This window comes from Apaloderma vittatum, unplaced genomic scaffold, assembly GCF_000703405.1.
Source record: "Apaloderma vittatum isolate BGI_N311 unplaced genomic scaffold, ASM70340v1 scaffold29232, whole genome shotgun sequence".
NCBI lineage: Eukaryota > Metazoa > Chordata > Aves > Trogoniformes > Trogonidae > Apaloderma > Apaloderma vittatum.
Window position 1 is genome coordinate 5,457 of NW_009705709.1, and position 17,584 is coordinate 23,040.

Consider the following 17,584-nt stretch of genomic DNA (forward strand, 5'->3'; position numbering starts at 1 on the left):
CTAGACCCTGGTCAGCATGTAACCAGGATCATGTAAGTTTAACTTCCAAGGTATACTAAAAATCATATACAGCCTCCTGTGGCCTGTAAATGAAGCCAGGAGTGTAGGGTTTACACACTGGGACATCTCCTGTGCAGGAAGAACCTGTGTAAATTCTGTTAGAGTAAACAGACGATTCAAGAACTTTACCAGTATATTACTCCAGTATTTCACAGTTTCAACGGAAGAGCAAAAGCCACAATTCTACGGTGGTCTTTATCTTGGTACTGACCATCATCTTGAAGGACTCCTGCAGAAGCCGTTACTCTTACTGTCTGTTTTACTCTTGTAGAGTTGTTAGAAGAATGTTGCCTGGACACACAGTCCTCTGGATTCTGGCCTTTTTTGTCTTTCCCTTTGGGAAGCTGAGGTGAGGAACTGTTTTCTCCTGGGTCACTGGATCCAACAGTAGATTTAGATTGCCGATCATTTCCCTGAAAAGAAGTATACATATTTATCACTGATGAAAGCTGCAAAGATTGGGGTTTTAATCTCAATATTATTTCAACCTTTTAATACTAAGGTTTGGTACCAGCTGTTAAAGATGTGTATTCATTTAGAACCAGTATAGTTAAAAGATATCTTAAACTATCTGGAAAACTGTGACTATCTCATTGACTTACTACGTGATCCGACTGATTAAACATTCCTCAACAACTTTTTGGAGAAAACAATTTAACATAAGGAAATAATGCTTGATGGAAGGATGGCTAGGTGAATCTATACAAGCATGTCTACGACATACAGCTAAATCTGATCTACGCCTGTGTGCGAAGTCACAAGATATAACATCCGTAACTTGTGAATAATTCGTTGCCTGCATCAATGAGACAATGAGACATGGGTGTTAATCTAAGTGCCAAAAGCAGCTGGAAGAGCATAACGGTCTTCATGTGGCAGCGACACCGACTGTCATATAGATGCTAAGGAAGAGGTCTGCCCACACAACACCCCTGAATCACCGTCAAGGACATGAGCCAGTTCTCCTGCTAGCTCCCTGCTGCAGCTAGAAATAGAACCAGAAATGTTGTCCTGTGATCCTGGGTGTACTAGCCTGAGATTTTATTATTTCTACACATTTTTCTTCAGTCTATATCATTTCAAAATCCCGAACTGTCTCTAGCAGCCCTTTAAGGTGCTGTTTATATTGTTCTAGGCTGCAGGAAGACTTGACCGACTGAAAACCCTCATCACTGCCCCTCACTAAAGATTCTCAGCCTCCTGCTTCTGTCCTCTAACAGCACGTGTAGTTTCTTCCTAACGCAGTCCTGTCAAAACGTTCTATGTAACAAGCAGATGGTATTAGTATCTGGAACACTTCACCTTATCACACACTTAGAAGCCTCACAGAAGATGAACATATTCTACTTCATTGTTTCTCTGCATGAACAGTTTGTGCCACCTGCAACTACCGCAATCAGGCTGACAGACTGGAAGTCTGACTCTGCTGTCTTGCACTTGGATACTTGCACTGCAATCTGGCACCAGTTTGCACCCACAGTGGACTCATTTTGCACACATATAAAGAGATACACATAGGACAGAAAGCAGTGGAGGCTTAAGCTTTGTATTTAACGGCTGGCTAGCACAAAACACATCACACAGGAAACTGGTTTAGGGCCTTACTCAGACTCATCATGCGGAAACAGCATTTTCTGCAAGACATTTCACAAAAGCCCTTGCAATAAATAAATAAATACTCAAAGATATCTGACAAGGTTTATGGGGAAGACCTCAAGGTGGCAGCTGATCTTTGCTGTGGAAGGCTTTATAAAAAATAAAGCAGTTGTCATTGCAACGATATTCTCTCAGATTTCTTTTGTCTAATTGATACTGTAAACAGTTACAGCTTCATCAAGCTTTAATAAGCAAACCACCAGGTTGCTGTGGATTTTTTTCTCTTCGGATTTAATTAAAACCGAAAGGACAGGGACCCCTCATCTGCTGGAATTAAGAGAAATTAGAAACAAATTTATTATAGCACTTGATACTTACGCTGCCTTTAGATTTCCGCAATCCCACGATGGGAGGCAGCGCAGAGGCTTTGGAACTGCAGAAAGAGGCCACAGGTTAGAGCTGCGTGCGTCAGGTAACACTGAGCTGGTTACGGCAACTGCGTCAATTGTTTTGTTTACTGTGCATTTTTACAAAGGATCACTCATTCCTGTTCACTAGCCTATGTTTAAATGCATAATCATTAGCTTAATCAAACAAACACACATCCCCACATGCATACTTTATACACTGGAAATTTGCCAGCGTGAAAGATCCTTACAACCTACAGCAATTTCAACAAAACTCTGCTTACATCAATTCATCAACACAGCTGTCCTTAGGTTGCAGAACCTGTTTCCCACAACACTTGCAAGTTATTCACATTGTCTATAGTCGCTCACTAAAAAACCAAGAAACCAAAAAACTTACACCCCAGTTTATATGTAGAAAGTGGGACAAATTCTCTAAATCACACCAGTTTGTGGAACAAATTACCATTTCTTTCCACTAATTTCAGTGAAATGGCTCACAATTTTTACGTTTTCCAGAGATAGTAAAACCCCAAGTTTCTTCTTACAGACACCCAATTTTGAACACTTACATGTTTTGATCACTTATGTGATCATTCTAGCCTACAAAAAATAGACCCGAACTTCAAACTTTTTTAAGAGAACACATATTCCACAATATATTACTGAGCAAGAGTAGAACTAGACTGGCGTAGCTGCACCCAATCTCATTCAACTCTGCACATTCGTATCCCAGGAAAAACACAACACATTAAGCCAAGTCAAAATAATCCTTTCTCTGAAATTAATTTTGTGATCTATGATCAATGGCATATTTGAGGTGAAATAGTCTTCTGAATTTCCATTTTTTCTTTCTCACTTACTGTCAATGAAGTTTCACACCCATACTAATCCATTCTTGTTCTGGGCCCCTCACTGCAAGAGAGACCTTGAGGGGCTGTAGCGGGTCCAGAGGAGAGCAGCGAGGCTGGGGAAGGGACTGGAGGGACAGTCCTGGGAGGAGAGGCTGAGGGAGCTGGGGGGGGGTTCAGCTGGAGCAGAGGAGACTCAGGGGCACCTCATCTCTCTCTGCAGCTCCCTGCAGGGAGGGTGCAGTCAGGTGGGGTCAGGATCTTCTCCCAGGACGAGAGGGCCCGGCCTGAAACTGCGTCAGAGGAGGTTGGGGTTGGGTCTCGGGCAGCCCTTCCTCACGGAGAGGGTGCTCAGGCCCTGGGATGCTCTGCCCAGGGCAGGGGGGAGTCACCGTCCCTGGGGGGGTTTAAGGAGAGCCTGGATGTGGCACTGAGTGCCATGGTCTGGCCATTGCGACGGTGTTGGGTTGTACACTGGACGTGATGATCTCAGAGGGCTTTTCCAGCCTCAACAATTCTGTGATTCTGTGATCCCTCCCTCTGTCATCCTTGGAATGATGACCCCATTACTTCACTGGTGGTACTTTGGGAAAAACTTGACACACACAAGCATGTGAGAAATAACATCACACACCTATAGAACTTACCCCTGGGGCCTTCTCATCGTAGATTTGCTAAACAGCAGATCACCATACGGCAACTTCTTAAACTTTTCTCTACCCACTGCAACATATATTTGCCCATTCTCCAAGTCTGATCCATTCTGAATCAGTTTTCCACCTAAAGTGTAAAGTCTGAAAAACATGAAAATGCTTAATACAATAAACCTTAACATTCAGTTAGGTGTATTAAGTGTTGAAAGCTATTCTGATACAAACACACTAAATCCTGTTGAATTTCCAGATATACAAGGCTAAGTTGGGTTGGGCACCTATACAATGAACCTTTTCAGAAGAATACCAACAGCCTGCCTTGAGAACAGCCCTGACTTATAAAGTGCAAAATTTTCAGTTTCAATGGAGAAAAAGCTGCTGAAATTCATACACATGGTGACACAATCTTGAATAAACACAGGAAAAAAAATGTAGCTTACAGAACCAGGAATCAAAAAGTAGCTGAGGTTGGACACGATCTCTGGAGACCACCTTGTCCCATCGCTCCATGCAGAGCGAGAGCAACTGGAGGCTGCTCGAACTGTGTCCAGGTGTGTGTTGAATACCTGCAAGGATGGAGACTCCATAACCTCTCTGAGCAACCTGTGCCAGTATTTGACGACCCTCACTGTAAGAATTTTTTTTTCTTCTGTTCAAGTGGAATTTCTTGTGTTTGAGTTTGTGCCCACTGCCTCTTGTCCTGCCACTGGGCACCACTGAGGAAGAGCCTGGCTCTGACTTCTTTCACTCGCTCCCACCAGGTATTTATACACACCAAGAAGATACCCCTGAGCCTTTCTAAGTGCAAAGACTCAAAGCCCTTAAAGGCAAAATCGCAGCTTTTAAAAATCTTGGTCATATTGCTGATTCCTCATGAAGAGGTCTTCTAACTCTGAAGCACCCCTTTTGCATTACTCATTTTTACTTTTCAGCACAAACATTCCACAGACATGCCAGCAATTTAAAGAGCAATTTACATTTCGCTGTCTCACAGACGACATCAGTTATGCACAAACAATGAAAATAAAATAATCTAAAAATCAGCAAGAAGCCTATTTCTGAATTAATCTCACTGTGTTTTACCAGATTACATTTTGCTTTGGGGAAGTTGGGAGGAAAAGCAGCAAATCAGTCTACCACAGTTTAAGAGCTGTTTCATGTATTTGTACAGTGCTGCAGGTATATAAAAGTATATACAAACATGACTGTGGCCTTTTATTCCCAATCTTTCACTTTCCTTGTGTTTTAATGTTACATTTAAGGCACAAAAGTTGCATGCTTAATGTAACTCCTGAAAATGTTGTGGATTATCTGGCAATATCTAATTGTATTTTTCACATGGCAAATAATAATCACAATAACTGAATCACACATAATCAGTCACTGAAGATGAAAGTGAAATTAAAACTGTGTTTTGAAAAATGGAACTTTGAATAAATAAAAAACTGTTGACTTAAGAAGCACCACACAAGTTTTGCGACACTCCTGAAGCCTTCCACCCTCCCACCTCTTTCCCAGACCAGCTGGGTTCTCTCTGCCAGAACTACACAACAAAGACCTTCCCGTGGCCACATCTTCTGGTCACTGCGGGATGACCTAGGGCTTGTCCTGTGGGATGTCAGTGCACAGGGACAGTTTCCACCGTCCCCCCTGAACCCAAGGCACAAAGCACACAGCTGACAAAGTAGATGGCAAAGACTCAACTTGTGGGACCAGCATCCCCAAATTCCCAGTTACTGATGCATCAGGTACCAGCCCAGCAGGTCGCTGTACCCTATCCCCACGCATGATTTGGCAAGCGGGAAAGCTACATTCTCATTGTCTCCTCTCGTATTTCTTACCTATTCTGATCGGGATGATCAATAATTTATTAGTTTTTTTAAAAGCCACACATGGAACTGTGTAAGACTTGGCAGTCTTGCATGTCTTTTATTAACATAGAAATGAAAAAAGTGCCATATACATAATGCAGGTTCTTATAATTGCGCTTATGCTTCTTTAAAGAGAGATTATATCTTCCCAGCATCAGTGGTCTTACAGGACGTCTCCTAATGCTAACATAGTTTCAGTAACCCCGGCACTTAACACATAACTTATTAAAGAACAATGATCACTTTACTAATGTATTTAATATGTATTCCTAGCATTTTAAGGGAAAGAAAATGAAAACTGAGTTAATAGAAAACCAGAAATAGGAAAACATTAAGTAATTCAAAATGTCACGTACATTACCATATTTTTTAAAGGATTAAAACTGAGCACTGAAGGGAACTTCTCAAAAGCATTACTAGCTACGTACAGAATCACAGAATCACATAGAATCACAGAATGTTAGGGACTGGAAAGGACCTCGAAAGATCATCTAGTCCAATCCTCCCGACGGAGCAGGAACACCCAGACGATGTTACACAGGAAGGCATCCAGGCAGGTTTTGAATGTCTCCAGAGAAGGAGACTCCACCACCTCCCTGGGCAGCCTGTGCCAGTGTTCTGTTACCCTCACTGAGAAGTTTCTTCTCAAATTTAGGTGGAACCTCTTGTGTTCCAGTTTAAACCCATTACCCCTCGTCCTACCATCGGTTGTCACTGAGAAGAGCCTTGCTCCATCCTCGTGACACTCACCCCTTACATATTTATAAACATTAATTAGGTCACCCCTCAGTCTCCTCTTCTCCAAACTAAAGAGACTCAACTCCCTCAGCCTTTCCTCAATCATTTATGTTTTCACATACCTTATTCAGTTTCAGCCAGGAGCGACACCAAGTAACGAGAAAAAAACATGAAGTGTTTTTTAACTGCTAAACAACTTGCGAACAGAAAAAAATTGGTGCACTGTAAACAGCTGTTACTTTTTCACTTCTGAGCTGCGCTAGCTCATAATTAGATCTAGAAAGCTGCAAAATTCATGTGGGTTTGCTGCAAGTAGAAATGCTAAGCAGACAGATAATAGGAGCAAAGAAATGCAGGGCTGAGAGGAACAATCAGGGGAAAGCTAAGAGTCCACAGGTAGCACTACCTTAACCTTTCATCGTCTGGGTCAGCTCTGGGAGAGAAAGCAGAACTGCAAGACTACCTTATCTTCACTGATATGAGAAAGATTTTGCAAGTTTCACCTCACTTGTTGCGTCAGCTGTGAAGAATGATGTTCCACAAAAGGCCCTTTCTCACCCTAGGGAGGGATTTTCATGCCCTGCTCTGCATGGGGCAACATGAGTATGTTGGCAATGTGCCTGCGCACATCTTGGCCGCCGCCTGCGCTGCGACGTGTCTCATGGAAATGCAACAGCTTGCTCCAACACTTGCCACAGCTACCAAATCCTATTTCAGAGAACTTATCTCACATTGAAAAAACCTCAAGGGACTGAAACTTACCTGTCCAAGAGGTCACCTTCGATTCCTGGGACACCACAATGATTCAGACCAGCTGAGGTTCCAGAACTGGCAAACCCCCAACTATGGCTTTGCCCTTGGCTCTTATTAGGAGCCCAATTATAAAGCACATCCTAGTCAGGGCACCAGATCTTTAAAATCCAAAGGATTTAAAATATTCTCCTTTAAATTATTTGCCTGTTTAAATTTCTCATTTATCCTGAGAGGTAACTTAATTATTAATATAAATATATTGCATTATTGCATGCCTCCTAACTAAATATTTAGTCAGGAAGTAACAGCTGAAACAAATTGAGTTTTTTCTTTTTTTAAATACCAGTTGAAACGAAACCTGAAGGTTACTTGGAGTAATCATATTTCCATTTTGTGGTTTTTTGAGGTATTTTAATTTTCTTATAGTGGATTTTCCCATGAAAAAAATCAATTATATCTACCTATGGAGTTTAAAAAAATATCTATGCGCATCAAGTGTATCTTGCAAATATTCAGCTTCCTGATACCTGTGAACAGCTCCACTTCTGAGGCTAACTTTTCCTGTAACCATTTCGAGAATATGATCCCAGTGATTCAGTGTTTTCCTGGGAATGAGGAGGCGCACTAGAGGGCTAGTAAGATCTCCGTTGGCAATCAGACTGAAATAAAGGAAAAGAAAATAATTTGGAGGAGCATTTTAAACAAAACTCATCTGAAGTTAAGGTATCACCACCACCCCTGAAACGGCAGGTCGCTAACGGAAAATTCTACTTACAAAATAGTGTAGGGCTCCTGCAGCGGTTTCCGAAACCGTGCTGACACGGTGATTCTACTGTGTGTAACTGGCTTGACCTGCAAGGGCAAAAAGAATTAGAAATTACTCAGTCTTCACACTGTGGCAAAGAGTTTGCCCTAACCACCACCAGCAAGAGGGCTGGCATATGCAGAAAGAAGTTTCTGGTTTTAAAATCTGCATTTTATTCCCCTCCAGCTTCACCTTCTGCAGAGCCCACACCATTACTGCTGCATGGTACGGTGCGGCACAGCACCACGCAGGGCTCCCTCTGAGGGGTCAGAATCATTCCAACATTTTTGGTGACTTCTCAGCTCTTGCTCATAGAGACCCAAAGCAGCACTCCCAAATGCTGTTCTTGCTTTCTTAGTCTTTACTGCCCGTAACCATGGCCCAGGCAATAAAACACTATTCTCTTTTTAACAATAAATGCCATCTCCAGGTCTCTCTGCTATTGTGTAATAATTACTTTTGCTCTTGTGTAGGTCTTTACATCCAAGTCCATCAGCAATTTATAAAGGTTGCTGAATACTGTGCTTATTTTAGGGCAACGGCTCACATGTGAGGTGAAATGCAGATTTTTAGCTCTCAGAATAAAGCATAGACTTATTTTCTAGCATTATTCCCTTCTGAACAGACTCTGCACTGAGATAAGTCAGGTGGCTCCACATTAATGTCATTATACTGAACAGAAAGTTACACATAACTGCCTAGCTGGGATTTCCTTTACACAAGCCATTTCCTAGGCAGTATTTATTCCTTGAGACCTATTTTGTAGGTACATGTTTGTCTTGGCCTCACACAATGAGAAATTTTGCACTCGACTGTACACAAGCTATGCCTTAATGCCTAAGGTAATGGCAATCCACAGACTTGCTATTAATTCCAGTGTGCTCTGAATCAGGTGGAGGATTCATATCTACTACTACAGGCCTGGAAGGTAAGTAAGAGGTTGTTATCATACAGCTCATTAGGGGAGGCAAAGAAATTTTTGGAGACTGCCAAATAATTTAGGACCTCAGCTATTCTTGCAGAAACATTTAAAGTGCACAGAGCACAACTGGTGGTTTACAGTACTAAAATTTGAGGTGAAAATTTACCGAGTCTCTAGGAAGAAAAAGAAAACAGACTTTAAACTGGTTATTTGTCCCATGTAAGCAATCTAATAGAATAAAAAAAAAATGAATACAAAAAAAAAAAGGGTAACTTTCTAAAATGTATTCTACCGAAGGCTGAGGCAATACTGATTTACTTCTATAGCATTGTGTCACAATATTTAGGCTCCAAAGACAGGTTGCATCCAAAATAGGAAGGACTTAACTTTGGCTCCCCTTACACCTTTCTGTGTAGCTGCCATGTTGCCAGGCTAACCCCCCAATCAGTATTCAACATATAACTAGTAAAGCCTTACATCGCTTTTCCTGATTCTTCTATTCCTGATGCTCATCAGTGCTGCTGATACCTGTGCTCAAGCTCTCACTCCCTCCAAACGTTCCATCAGAGAGGGGGTGGAAGCCCCATCCCTGGAAGTTTTTTAAGGCCAGGCTGGATGGGGCTCTGGGCAGCCTGATCTAGTGGGGGATGTCCCTGCCCATGGCTGGGGGTTGGAACTACATGATCTTTAAGGTCCTTTCCAACCCTGACCATTCTGTGATTCTGTGATTCAATAATAGACACTGTGGCATCAACTTGTGAGTCTGTGTTTTGGGTTACTCCCTTAAAGAGCCATTAATATTTCTGGCAGCCTTTTGTGGCTAGCATGTCAGTCAGCCCCGTTCTTAAAAAAGCAAACTGCAGGGGACTAAGATGGGACCAGCTTGGGCAGAGACTTAATATTTGTCTTTTCTACCTAAATGTGTCCTAAACCAGAGCAAAATGCAATCTTGCACCGTTTTGCTAAGCGTGTTTAAATCAAACGTACCTCCCATACCAAAAAGTGAAAAGAACACCTTGGTGCAACATTACATTTGCTAATGTAGCACCACAAAAATCAGTGCACGGAAACATTAAGATGACTGTGACTCAATTAAATCACTCCCAAGTATTTAGCACAGGGCACACACAAGACTTCAGCTTTCTGGGAGCCTGGAAAAGAGCAGCCCAGACTAAATTAAGCAGATGCTGGACCCTGTTGGCCTAGAACTCTTCAGTCTTTTGCCACACCCGACATGGACAGTGTAGAGCACCTTTTCTTGGAGCAGGTGTTTAGGCGATCACTGTTTGTCTGCAAGAGGAGGGATAACCAATGTCTTTGGGACTGCCTGCCTCCCCAGTTTAGACCTGATGTGCTTCAGGGGCCAAAAGAAAGATAAACTATTCATGTTTACCCAGGACACAGGGAAGCTCCAATGCTGCAAAGGAGAGAGAGCGAAGGAGAAAATAAAACTATAAATTATAATAAAGTAATTAAATAAAAAGCCAGAGCGGAGTGTCTGCACAGAGGTGCTGCACAAACATGCAGGCAACTACAGTACAGTATAATATAGTATTCCACACTGCATGAGAGGGAACTCTTACAGATGCCCAATGTATGTTCTGGCTACAGCATACTAAATCAAGCTCTCCAAGTATAACGGTGCAAAAACTCAGCACAAGCAACCTAAGCCTGCTCGGAAGCCACCCTCAGAAAAAATAAGTTTGGTTAGATCTACACTGCGCAGTGATTTAAAAAACAAAAACAAAGAAAACCCAACACCACCCTACCCACTGCTCTTCTAACTAACCTGTCCTGTTGACTTTTTGGTACAGCCTTCAAGTTACTGCTTCAGAGAGTTTAGAATAACTTCTGCCTGGCCAGTATTAAACTATTTATGAAAAGCAAGCCACATAATTTAAATATACAGAAGTATACATTAACAAAAGATCAAGCGTTTAGTAACCGTATATCAATCTAGTTCCTCTGAAGCACATGGAGTTATGCCAAACCACTCTGGCAGAAGACCTGATCCCAGTTTAATGAAAGAATATATGGTTCAGCTCCCATTTTGTTTGCAGGAAGTGTCTGGAATAGCCTGATCCCTGCCACACTGCAGTTACATATTAACAAAGATGTGGTCTTGGGTGAAAGCTCCTGGTTACATTAAGAAACCAGCATCACTAGCCCCCTAAACCCCTTATTTTCTTTTAATTTCACCAGCCACATTCTCAGCTGATGTAAATCAGCACTTCCTCATTTACGTCAGCAATTGTAAGCAGATTTACGTTAACGAGTGGTCTGGCCCCATTAAAATTTTATCTTTAAATTTCATACATTTTCAGATTGTTTGAAAAGACCCACTCAAGGGCAGCTTCCATATCGTACTGACAAATGTTGCCAGCATTTCACAATCCTGAGGAGATACTCATCTGAGGTGCCACAGGAAAACGTAGAACAGTAACATGAAGTACTTCGGGAAGGAAGGAGAAAGCATTACACCAATTGAAACTCAGAGGGAGTTTTAAGTAAACTGGAGGCAATTAATCAAATGAGAATTTGCAAGGCAACACAAGCTAAACGCAGTTGGAAATACACCCTGGGATCACAGACACTCAAAACCATCATCATTTTTACCTGTCTACACTACAAAGAATTTTCTGTTTCCCACAGTGGGAAACTATGACACTCTTACACCACCAGCGGCACGGATATGTCTTGAGGAATTACCTAGAGAAATTATCTAGAGAGGAATTACCACCTGCGGCATAACTCCACAAAGCACCTTGCCGAGGGTGGGTGACACAAAGCAGCTGAGCTCAACAGAGGCTAGGTTCTGGGAGCGGGGATCAATCCACAGTGTTTGAGATCTCTGTGCACACCCCAATTTCAGAATACATTCTGCAGAGAGCCTCTTGGAGCCCAGCTTGCATCGTCAGTGGTAAGTGGCCGGGGTTGAACTGGCGTTGCTGAATGCCAGCTGTGGCTGGGTGCCTCCCAACATCCCTTTCAAAACACAAAGCCAAGATGCAGAGCAGCATCTAACAGAAACAGAGTAAACAAATCCACGTCCTCGCACGCAGCTGCTTTATGACAACATTGTACATGTTTTCCCCCTACACTAGAAAACATGCTAAATATTAGCAAAATTCAAGAAATACAGACGAAACATTTAGCAAACACACAACACTCTGCTTGAGGTACTTAGATGTTCCACTGTTCACTGTTGGCAAAAGAAAACCATGAAAAAAAACCACCAAAATGATCAGCAGCCAAACCATTACCTCAGGTATCCTATCACACATACACATCCAAAAATGGTAAAAACCATAATTCCTGAAATGGAGATGCAGCAGAATGATGTGTATTTGTTTTGGTCAGTGTGAACCTATTTGCTGATCCCCATGCGTGAAGTTTTTGCTTCTACAAATCCTACATTCTATGAACCCTACATTACACTTTTCACATTTTTATTCAAATACAGGCTGGAAAGTGGGATAGACCCAGCAAACTACCCAAGCTCCAGTTTGCTACTCGGGCCTTGCAGGAAGGTGTGCGACACTTCAGAGAAGCAATCCTCACATATCGGGAAAGCATGCAGTTCATTAAATAGTATTTTAATTATTCTCTGATCATACCACACTGCATACTTAGTTTCTAAAAAGGTGGTTTTTGTGTACTTGAGAATAGTTTCAAATAGAAACATACCATTCTTAGCTTTTCTTTTTCCTCCAGTGTATATTAAACGATCAGAGATATGCTAAATACAGAGGTCTGGCAGCACTTCCACAGGCTGCCATGAAGACACAGGCTAGTTATCCAGAGATAAGAAATGGTACAGCCATGTGAGCTCCCTCATCAAAGGGGGAGCTGAACAAGTACAAGATCGGTGGCTTTACATATACTTAAAGGCATACTGGATGGCAGCAAAACAACAGTCACAAAACATAACCTCCCTAAGCCAGCTGCTCTGTGCTGGTTTGATTCATTCGGGTTTAAGAGCCAGCCTTTCTTACTGCTGTAGTAATACAGTCTTGGGTGCTATGAACATCTCACCCATTACCCACGTCACTTTAACCTTTTGAAGATTTAAATATTTCAACACAATGTCACGTTCCAAATTTTATCAGCTCATGCAATGAGCCATGGCTTTGCCAGTTTGTTACACTGACCTGTTTGTTAATCAATGTGCCCAGGAAAATTGAGAACAAATATTTGCATTCCCCCAGGGCAGAACTGTGGTCAAAAGAACCAAAACTCCATTTATACACACCATCACCACCCTGTGATGTAAAAGAAAGGAATGTTCAGGGTTCAGTGGTCAAAAGCAAATTGGAACGGTAAGTTTTCTAAAGCTATTACAGCACAGGAAACATCTAACCTATTTTACAGAAACCTGACTTTGTTTAAATGGACATTTTTATACACTTTGACAGGGAATGGAAGAGTCAAACTCACTGATGTGTTTGGTCAGTGCAAAAACATTCCAGGTATCCTACACAGTAATTAACCTGGATAATCTACACTTTGGTGGCTACTTCGCATTGCTAGGTGGTTCACTGGAGAGTACAGAGCAGCCACAAGCAGATATCTGCTGGTGCAGATACAAACCACCACACAAACTGCTGCTACCTGAGTGTGTTTCCAAGCTTGCGTAAACAGGTCACAGCACCACAGCAGCATGCAAACTTCTCAGCTCACAGAGAGCACAGATAAGCTGGAAACAAACTCTGTCAGAATGAATGCTGGGTACTGATTCAGGGAGCCTTTCAGACCACGAAGTTCCTACAAAATTCCCAAAGCGCTTAAAGCCACCCTGCTCACCCCCAAGGTCAATCACCCACAAGCCTGTCCAGCGCTCCAAAGCAGACACCCCTGTGTTGCTTCTGGACTCCAAGAACAGCGCTGAGGTGCATGATGCTGCACCCTATGCTTCTTCAACAGAGGTTTGACACAAGTGAAACAGATCCTGACACTCACTGCTGTCACCAACACAACACTGCCAATCCCGATCATTTCTGCCTCTCACAATTTGAGTGTTTTCCCCAGATTCCTCAGATTTATTTAAAACAAAAGGAAGTCTCTGGCTGTCTGGCTAATCAGAAGGGCCTGACTGAATGGTGGCTGAAGAAATAATAGTGGCTGAAGAAAGCAACACTCAAAAAATCTTGGGGTTTTTTCATCATTTTTAATCAAAGGTAAAAGCTGTTACTGTTTTCAGTCAGTTGGAGCAACAAGTTTTTTATGTGACTAACATGCCTCATTAAAAGCATCGGTACTGGCATCACTTCCCTTCTTCCCAGCCTCCTTCCAGAGCAGAAGGAGCAGTTACCCTACAGAACATAGCGAACACCTTCTTCAAGGAAAGAGACTGACTTTCAAGTTTCACATCAAATTCAATACGGACCATGAAACTCTCCAGTGACATGAATCAAAGCCTCTGTAAGTCTTCTCTTGCTTCAAAATCCACTAAATCCATCTGTAAGCAGTCTCTAAAGTACTCAAGATTACACAATTCGGGTATACGGAACTATGCAAAAAGAAATTTTATGAATTCATAGGCCTAATTAGAGAAAAAAAAGGACATAGTTTATGTTTTAAGTGGATGTCTGATCAGTTCTTCTCTGATTCCTCCTGGTATCAGATTACGAACACTCAGGAAGACTATCTGTTTTGTATATCTTGTTGTGCTAATTACGTTACCAGGATACTAAATACAAAACAATGACATCTAAAATATAACTGTTAAAGATGTTGCTCAGGAGAGTAAACGTGTATCACATTTTTTTAATCTTTGCATGTTGATAGTCTTATTCTCTAAACTCCATCTACAGTAATTCAGCATCAGAAAATGAGAAATTCCTTACTCAGTCGGTGACACCAGCAGTTGAAGAAATCAAACTGCTCAGTAATTTTGGGTAGCCTAAACCATGTTTGTTTCTTTCTAATTCTTAGGGAAGAATTAGGAAAAAGTATCCTGTGAAGATAGTTTTGATAGGATAAGAGAGTGCCTGAATAGATGTTAGAAATGCTGCCAGCATGTGCAAATTACAGCCATCTAGTGTCAAAAACTATCTCCTGTACGAAGAAAAAAATACCATTCAAGAGAAACAGATGATCTTAGAGAATTAAGGATTAGAACTAGATAGAAGTTTAGAATTAACACTACGAGTGACTGGGAAAAGCATTTCAACTAAATGCGATTTTTCTCAAACAAAAATACACCTTCTCCAGGGACAACATAAGTTTTGAAGAAAACTGGGTAGTCTAAAACTCCCAAAATTCTCATTTCCACCATCTTTTTCTGCATGAAAAAAAGCTCCCGGGCATTTATGGCCAGATCCAATGAAGACAACAGGAGATTTTCTTTACTGAAAGTTTTTAACTGGATGTGGCAATTCAGAAAGCTGAGGGGACAGTAATCAGTGTGTCATGCTCAGGGGAATCAGAGTAATAATCACTGAAATAATATGCTTGGAATAGTAGATAATTGCATTATTACTAAACATAATAAATATATATGAAAAAAATCAGGCATAAATGCAGGCATGTCTCTAACATTAACTGCAGGTTTACTTTTTAACCATTTCAGACATCCCACCTCGTTATTGACTTCAGAAGGTTTTTTCTTTGTTTCTCCAATGTCCAAATAGCTGTGGAAGGAAAATGTTTTTCATTATTTACAGAAGCATCTGACTTATACGATACAAATATTTCTACACTTTTCTCATACACAAAGCTTTTAAAATTTATCCAGCCTCGAAATAACATAAAAAATAACTAACTAATATTTTAATGAAGGAATGTTAATATAAATCTGCAGCCTAGGCCTCTGGGCTAATATAAAAGACTGGAGAACCAACCACCTACCTTCAATTTGCTGGTGGTAGAACTGACCACCAATAACGCTCTCACCAGAAAGACGCTCACACACCACTGTGAGGCGGATCAGTAAATCCCAGCACAATATCAACTCACCAGTTTTCAAAGTCACCATCTTGCCTCTTAGCGTCTCACAGCAAGTCTCTGACAGATTTAAAGCTCTCTTTTATGCCCAAGTTTAACCCAGGGCACCAGTTTTAAGCCCTTCAGCCAGTTTTAAGGAATGTTTGTAAGAGCACGGCCAACATTTACAGTACTATATAAATAAATACGATTAGTGAAGAACTCCAATTCTTAACACAGAAATGGAAATTATCTCAAGTCATCCTGTTCATAATTCCTAGGGCACAGGCCTGTGGCATACTTTCAAGAAATATATAAGCCAGCCTGCTTTTACCAAGTTCTTTAGGTTAGCTTTTCTTGAAGTACTCTGTTTACCTTAAATACTTAGGTGTCTTGTTGCATGCTGCAAATATAAAAGTCTGAAGAGCTCTCACCATAGAACTGTGATCACAAAACATTAAATGTCAAATAAATCCAGAGTGCTCCATTCTCTACACAGGCCATGCTAATGCCAAACGCTCACTTACTTTTAGCCTGTCTGTTGAACAGAAACATTTGGGGAGGTGAAACATGATCTGCTGAGATTGTGCCACAGAACCACAGGATTTAATACCAAAAAGGCATAATAGGTCTTTCTTGAGAGTTAAGCACTGCATTTGACATGGAAGAGAGCACAGGGGAAAAGGGGCTTCTATTTAGCCCGTCATACACCTTTCTCTCTAGCTTTGCCACTCGAGTGCAATAAGCTTCAATAAATCTTCAGAAGTGGACAGTGACAACAGTAAGAGATCCTGTTCATTACAGAGACTTTAGTCCTGAAACATAATGAGCTCTCCCGAGAAATGCTGTGTCCTCTAAAAAAACAAAATGAATGAGATCCTGTAAAGATGTTAACTTAGCATGTAAATTCTCAGCCACCTCCAGAAAAGGCTTGTTAAAGATTTATTTTTTTTTTGTAATTCAACTGTACGAAAAACACCCACAAAGACTGAACAAAACATATAATCAGGTAACTGAGACCATGAAATTCACTGCCAGAATTAAGAACCATTATGGATCATGTGCAGAGCCACTTGGGAGACACACCTAGAAGCCCAGATCTCCTCCAGGATATTCTCCCAGTCACCCATGAGAAAATAGAAAAACTGTCAGCTTAATTCTTGGTGTCCTGGCAGGTAAAAGAAAGCAGTCAGTCTATCTTTAAGTAACAAGAGGGACTCGGCTATTCTGGCCATAAGGCTATTCATTTACCCAAAATAAACAGAAGCAATGAGTGATGGACAGCTGGGGGAACTATTTTAGACTTTTAAAAAATAAGTAAAAAAGAAAGTGTTGGGAATTAAACTCCTAGGCTCATCAATTTCACAGGACTGTCAGCAGCTTTCCGCTGCCTCCACCGAGCACGAATTCCGACACTCGCCTCTCTGCTAACACCCCACAGCCTGCCCCTGCTGCACGTCCTTCAGGTTAAAGAGCTTTTTCTCCTTTTCTACCACCATGTCAAGCAGATGGGGAGATGGCACCGTGCAACTGGCGGTAACAGCAGCCTTTCTGGGGCTCGCCTCTAACGCTCCTCCAGTTTGATCTGTTAGAGGCACCTTTCCTCTTGCCTTGGGTCATAGCCTTAAGTCCTCCCTCCGCGCTGCCCAACAAACGCGGCTGGGGGGATGGTTCTCCAAAGCACTGCCAGAGTGCCCAACGCCAAATGCCGATATTCAAGCTCCATGTAAATCTTACATGGCTTTTTCGCCACTCACTTGAGTTTCTTGAAGGCTTCCCTGCCACCAGCCACGTACTGCTCTCCGCTCACCCTGCAGCTGCCGGACGCGATGCCCGCCCCGCGGTGTGTAGATGTTCCGCACGGCTCCGAAGGGCGCCTTCACCCTGCCCGTCACCTCTTTCAGGAACACCTCGAAGTTGGACACCTTCTTCTCGTTGACGACAATCCGTCGGCCCGGGAAGAACGGGTCGCCGTTGCGGTACACCAGCACGCTCTTCACGGCT

General features: G+C 42.0%; 1 protein-coding gene across 1 annotated transcript; it reads right to left on the reverse strand.

Annotated features, from left to right (window-relative positions):
- Window positions 1–209: 209 nt before the first annotated feature.
- Window positions 210–17,580, reverse strand: DCDC2 (doublecortin domain containing 2; the record flags this gene model as incomplete). Its single annotated transcript, XM_009865535.1, is given in 8 exon segments — window positions 210–473; window positions 2,035–2,089; window positions 3,562–3,708; window positions 7,457–7,588; window positions 7,705–7,781; window positions 15,237–15,288; window positions 17,338–17,391; window positions 17,393–17,580. Coding segments are annotated over 8 exon segments (969 nt in total), but the record flags the coding sequence as incomplete, so codon positions are not given.
- Between the last annotated feature and the right edge of the window lie 4 nt (window positions 17,581–17,584).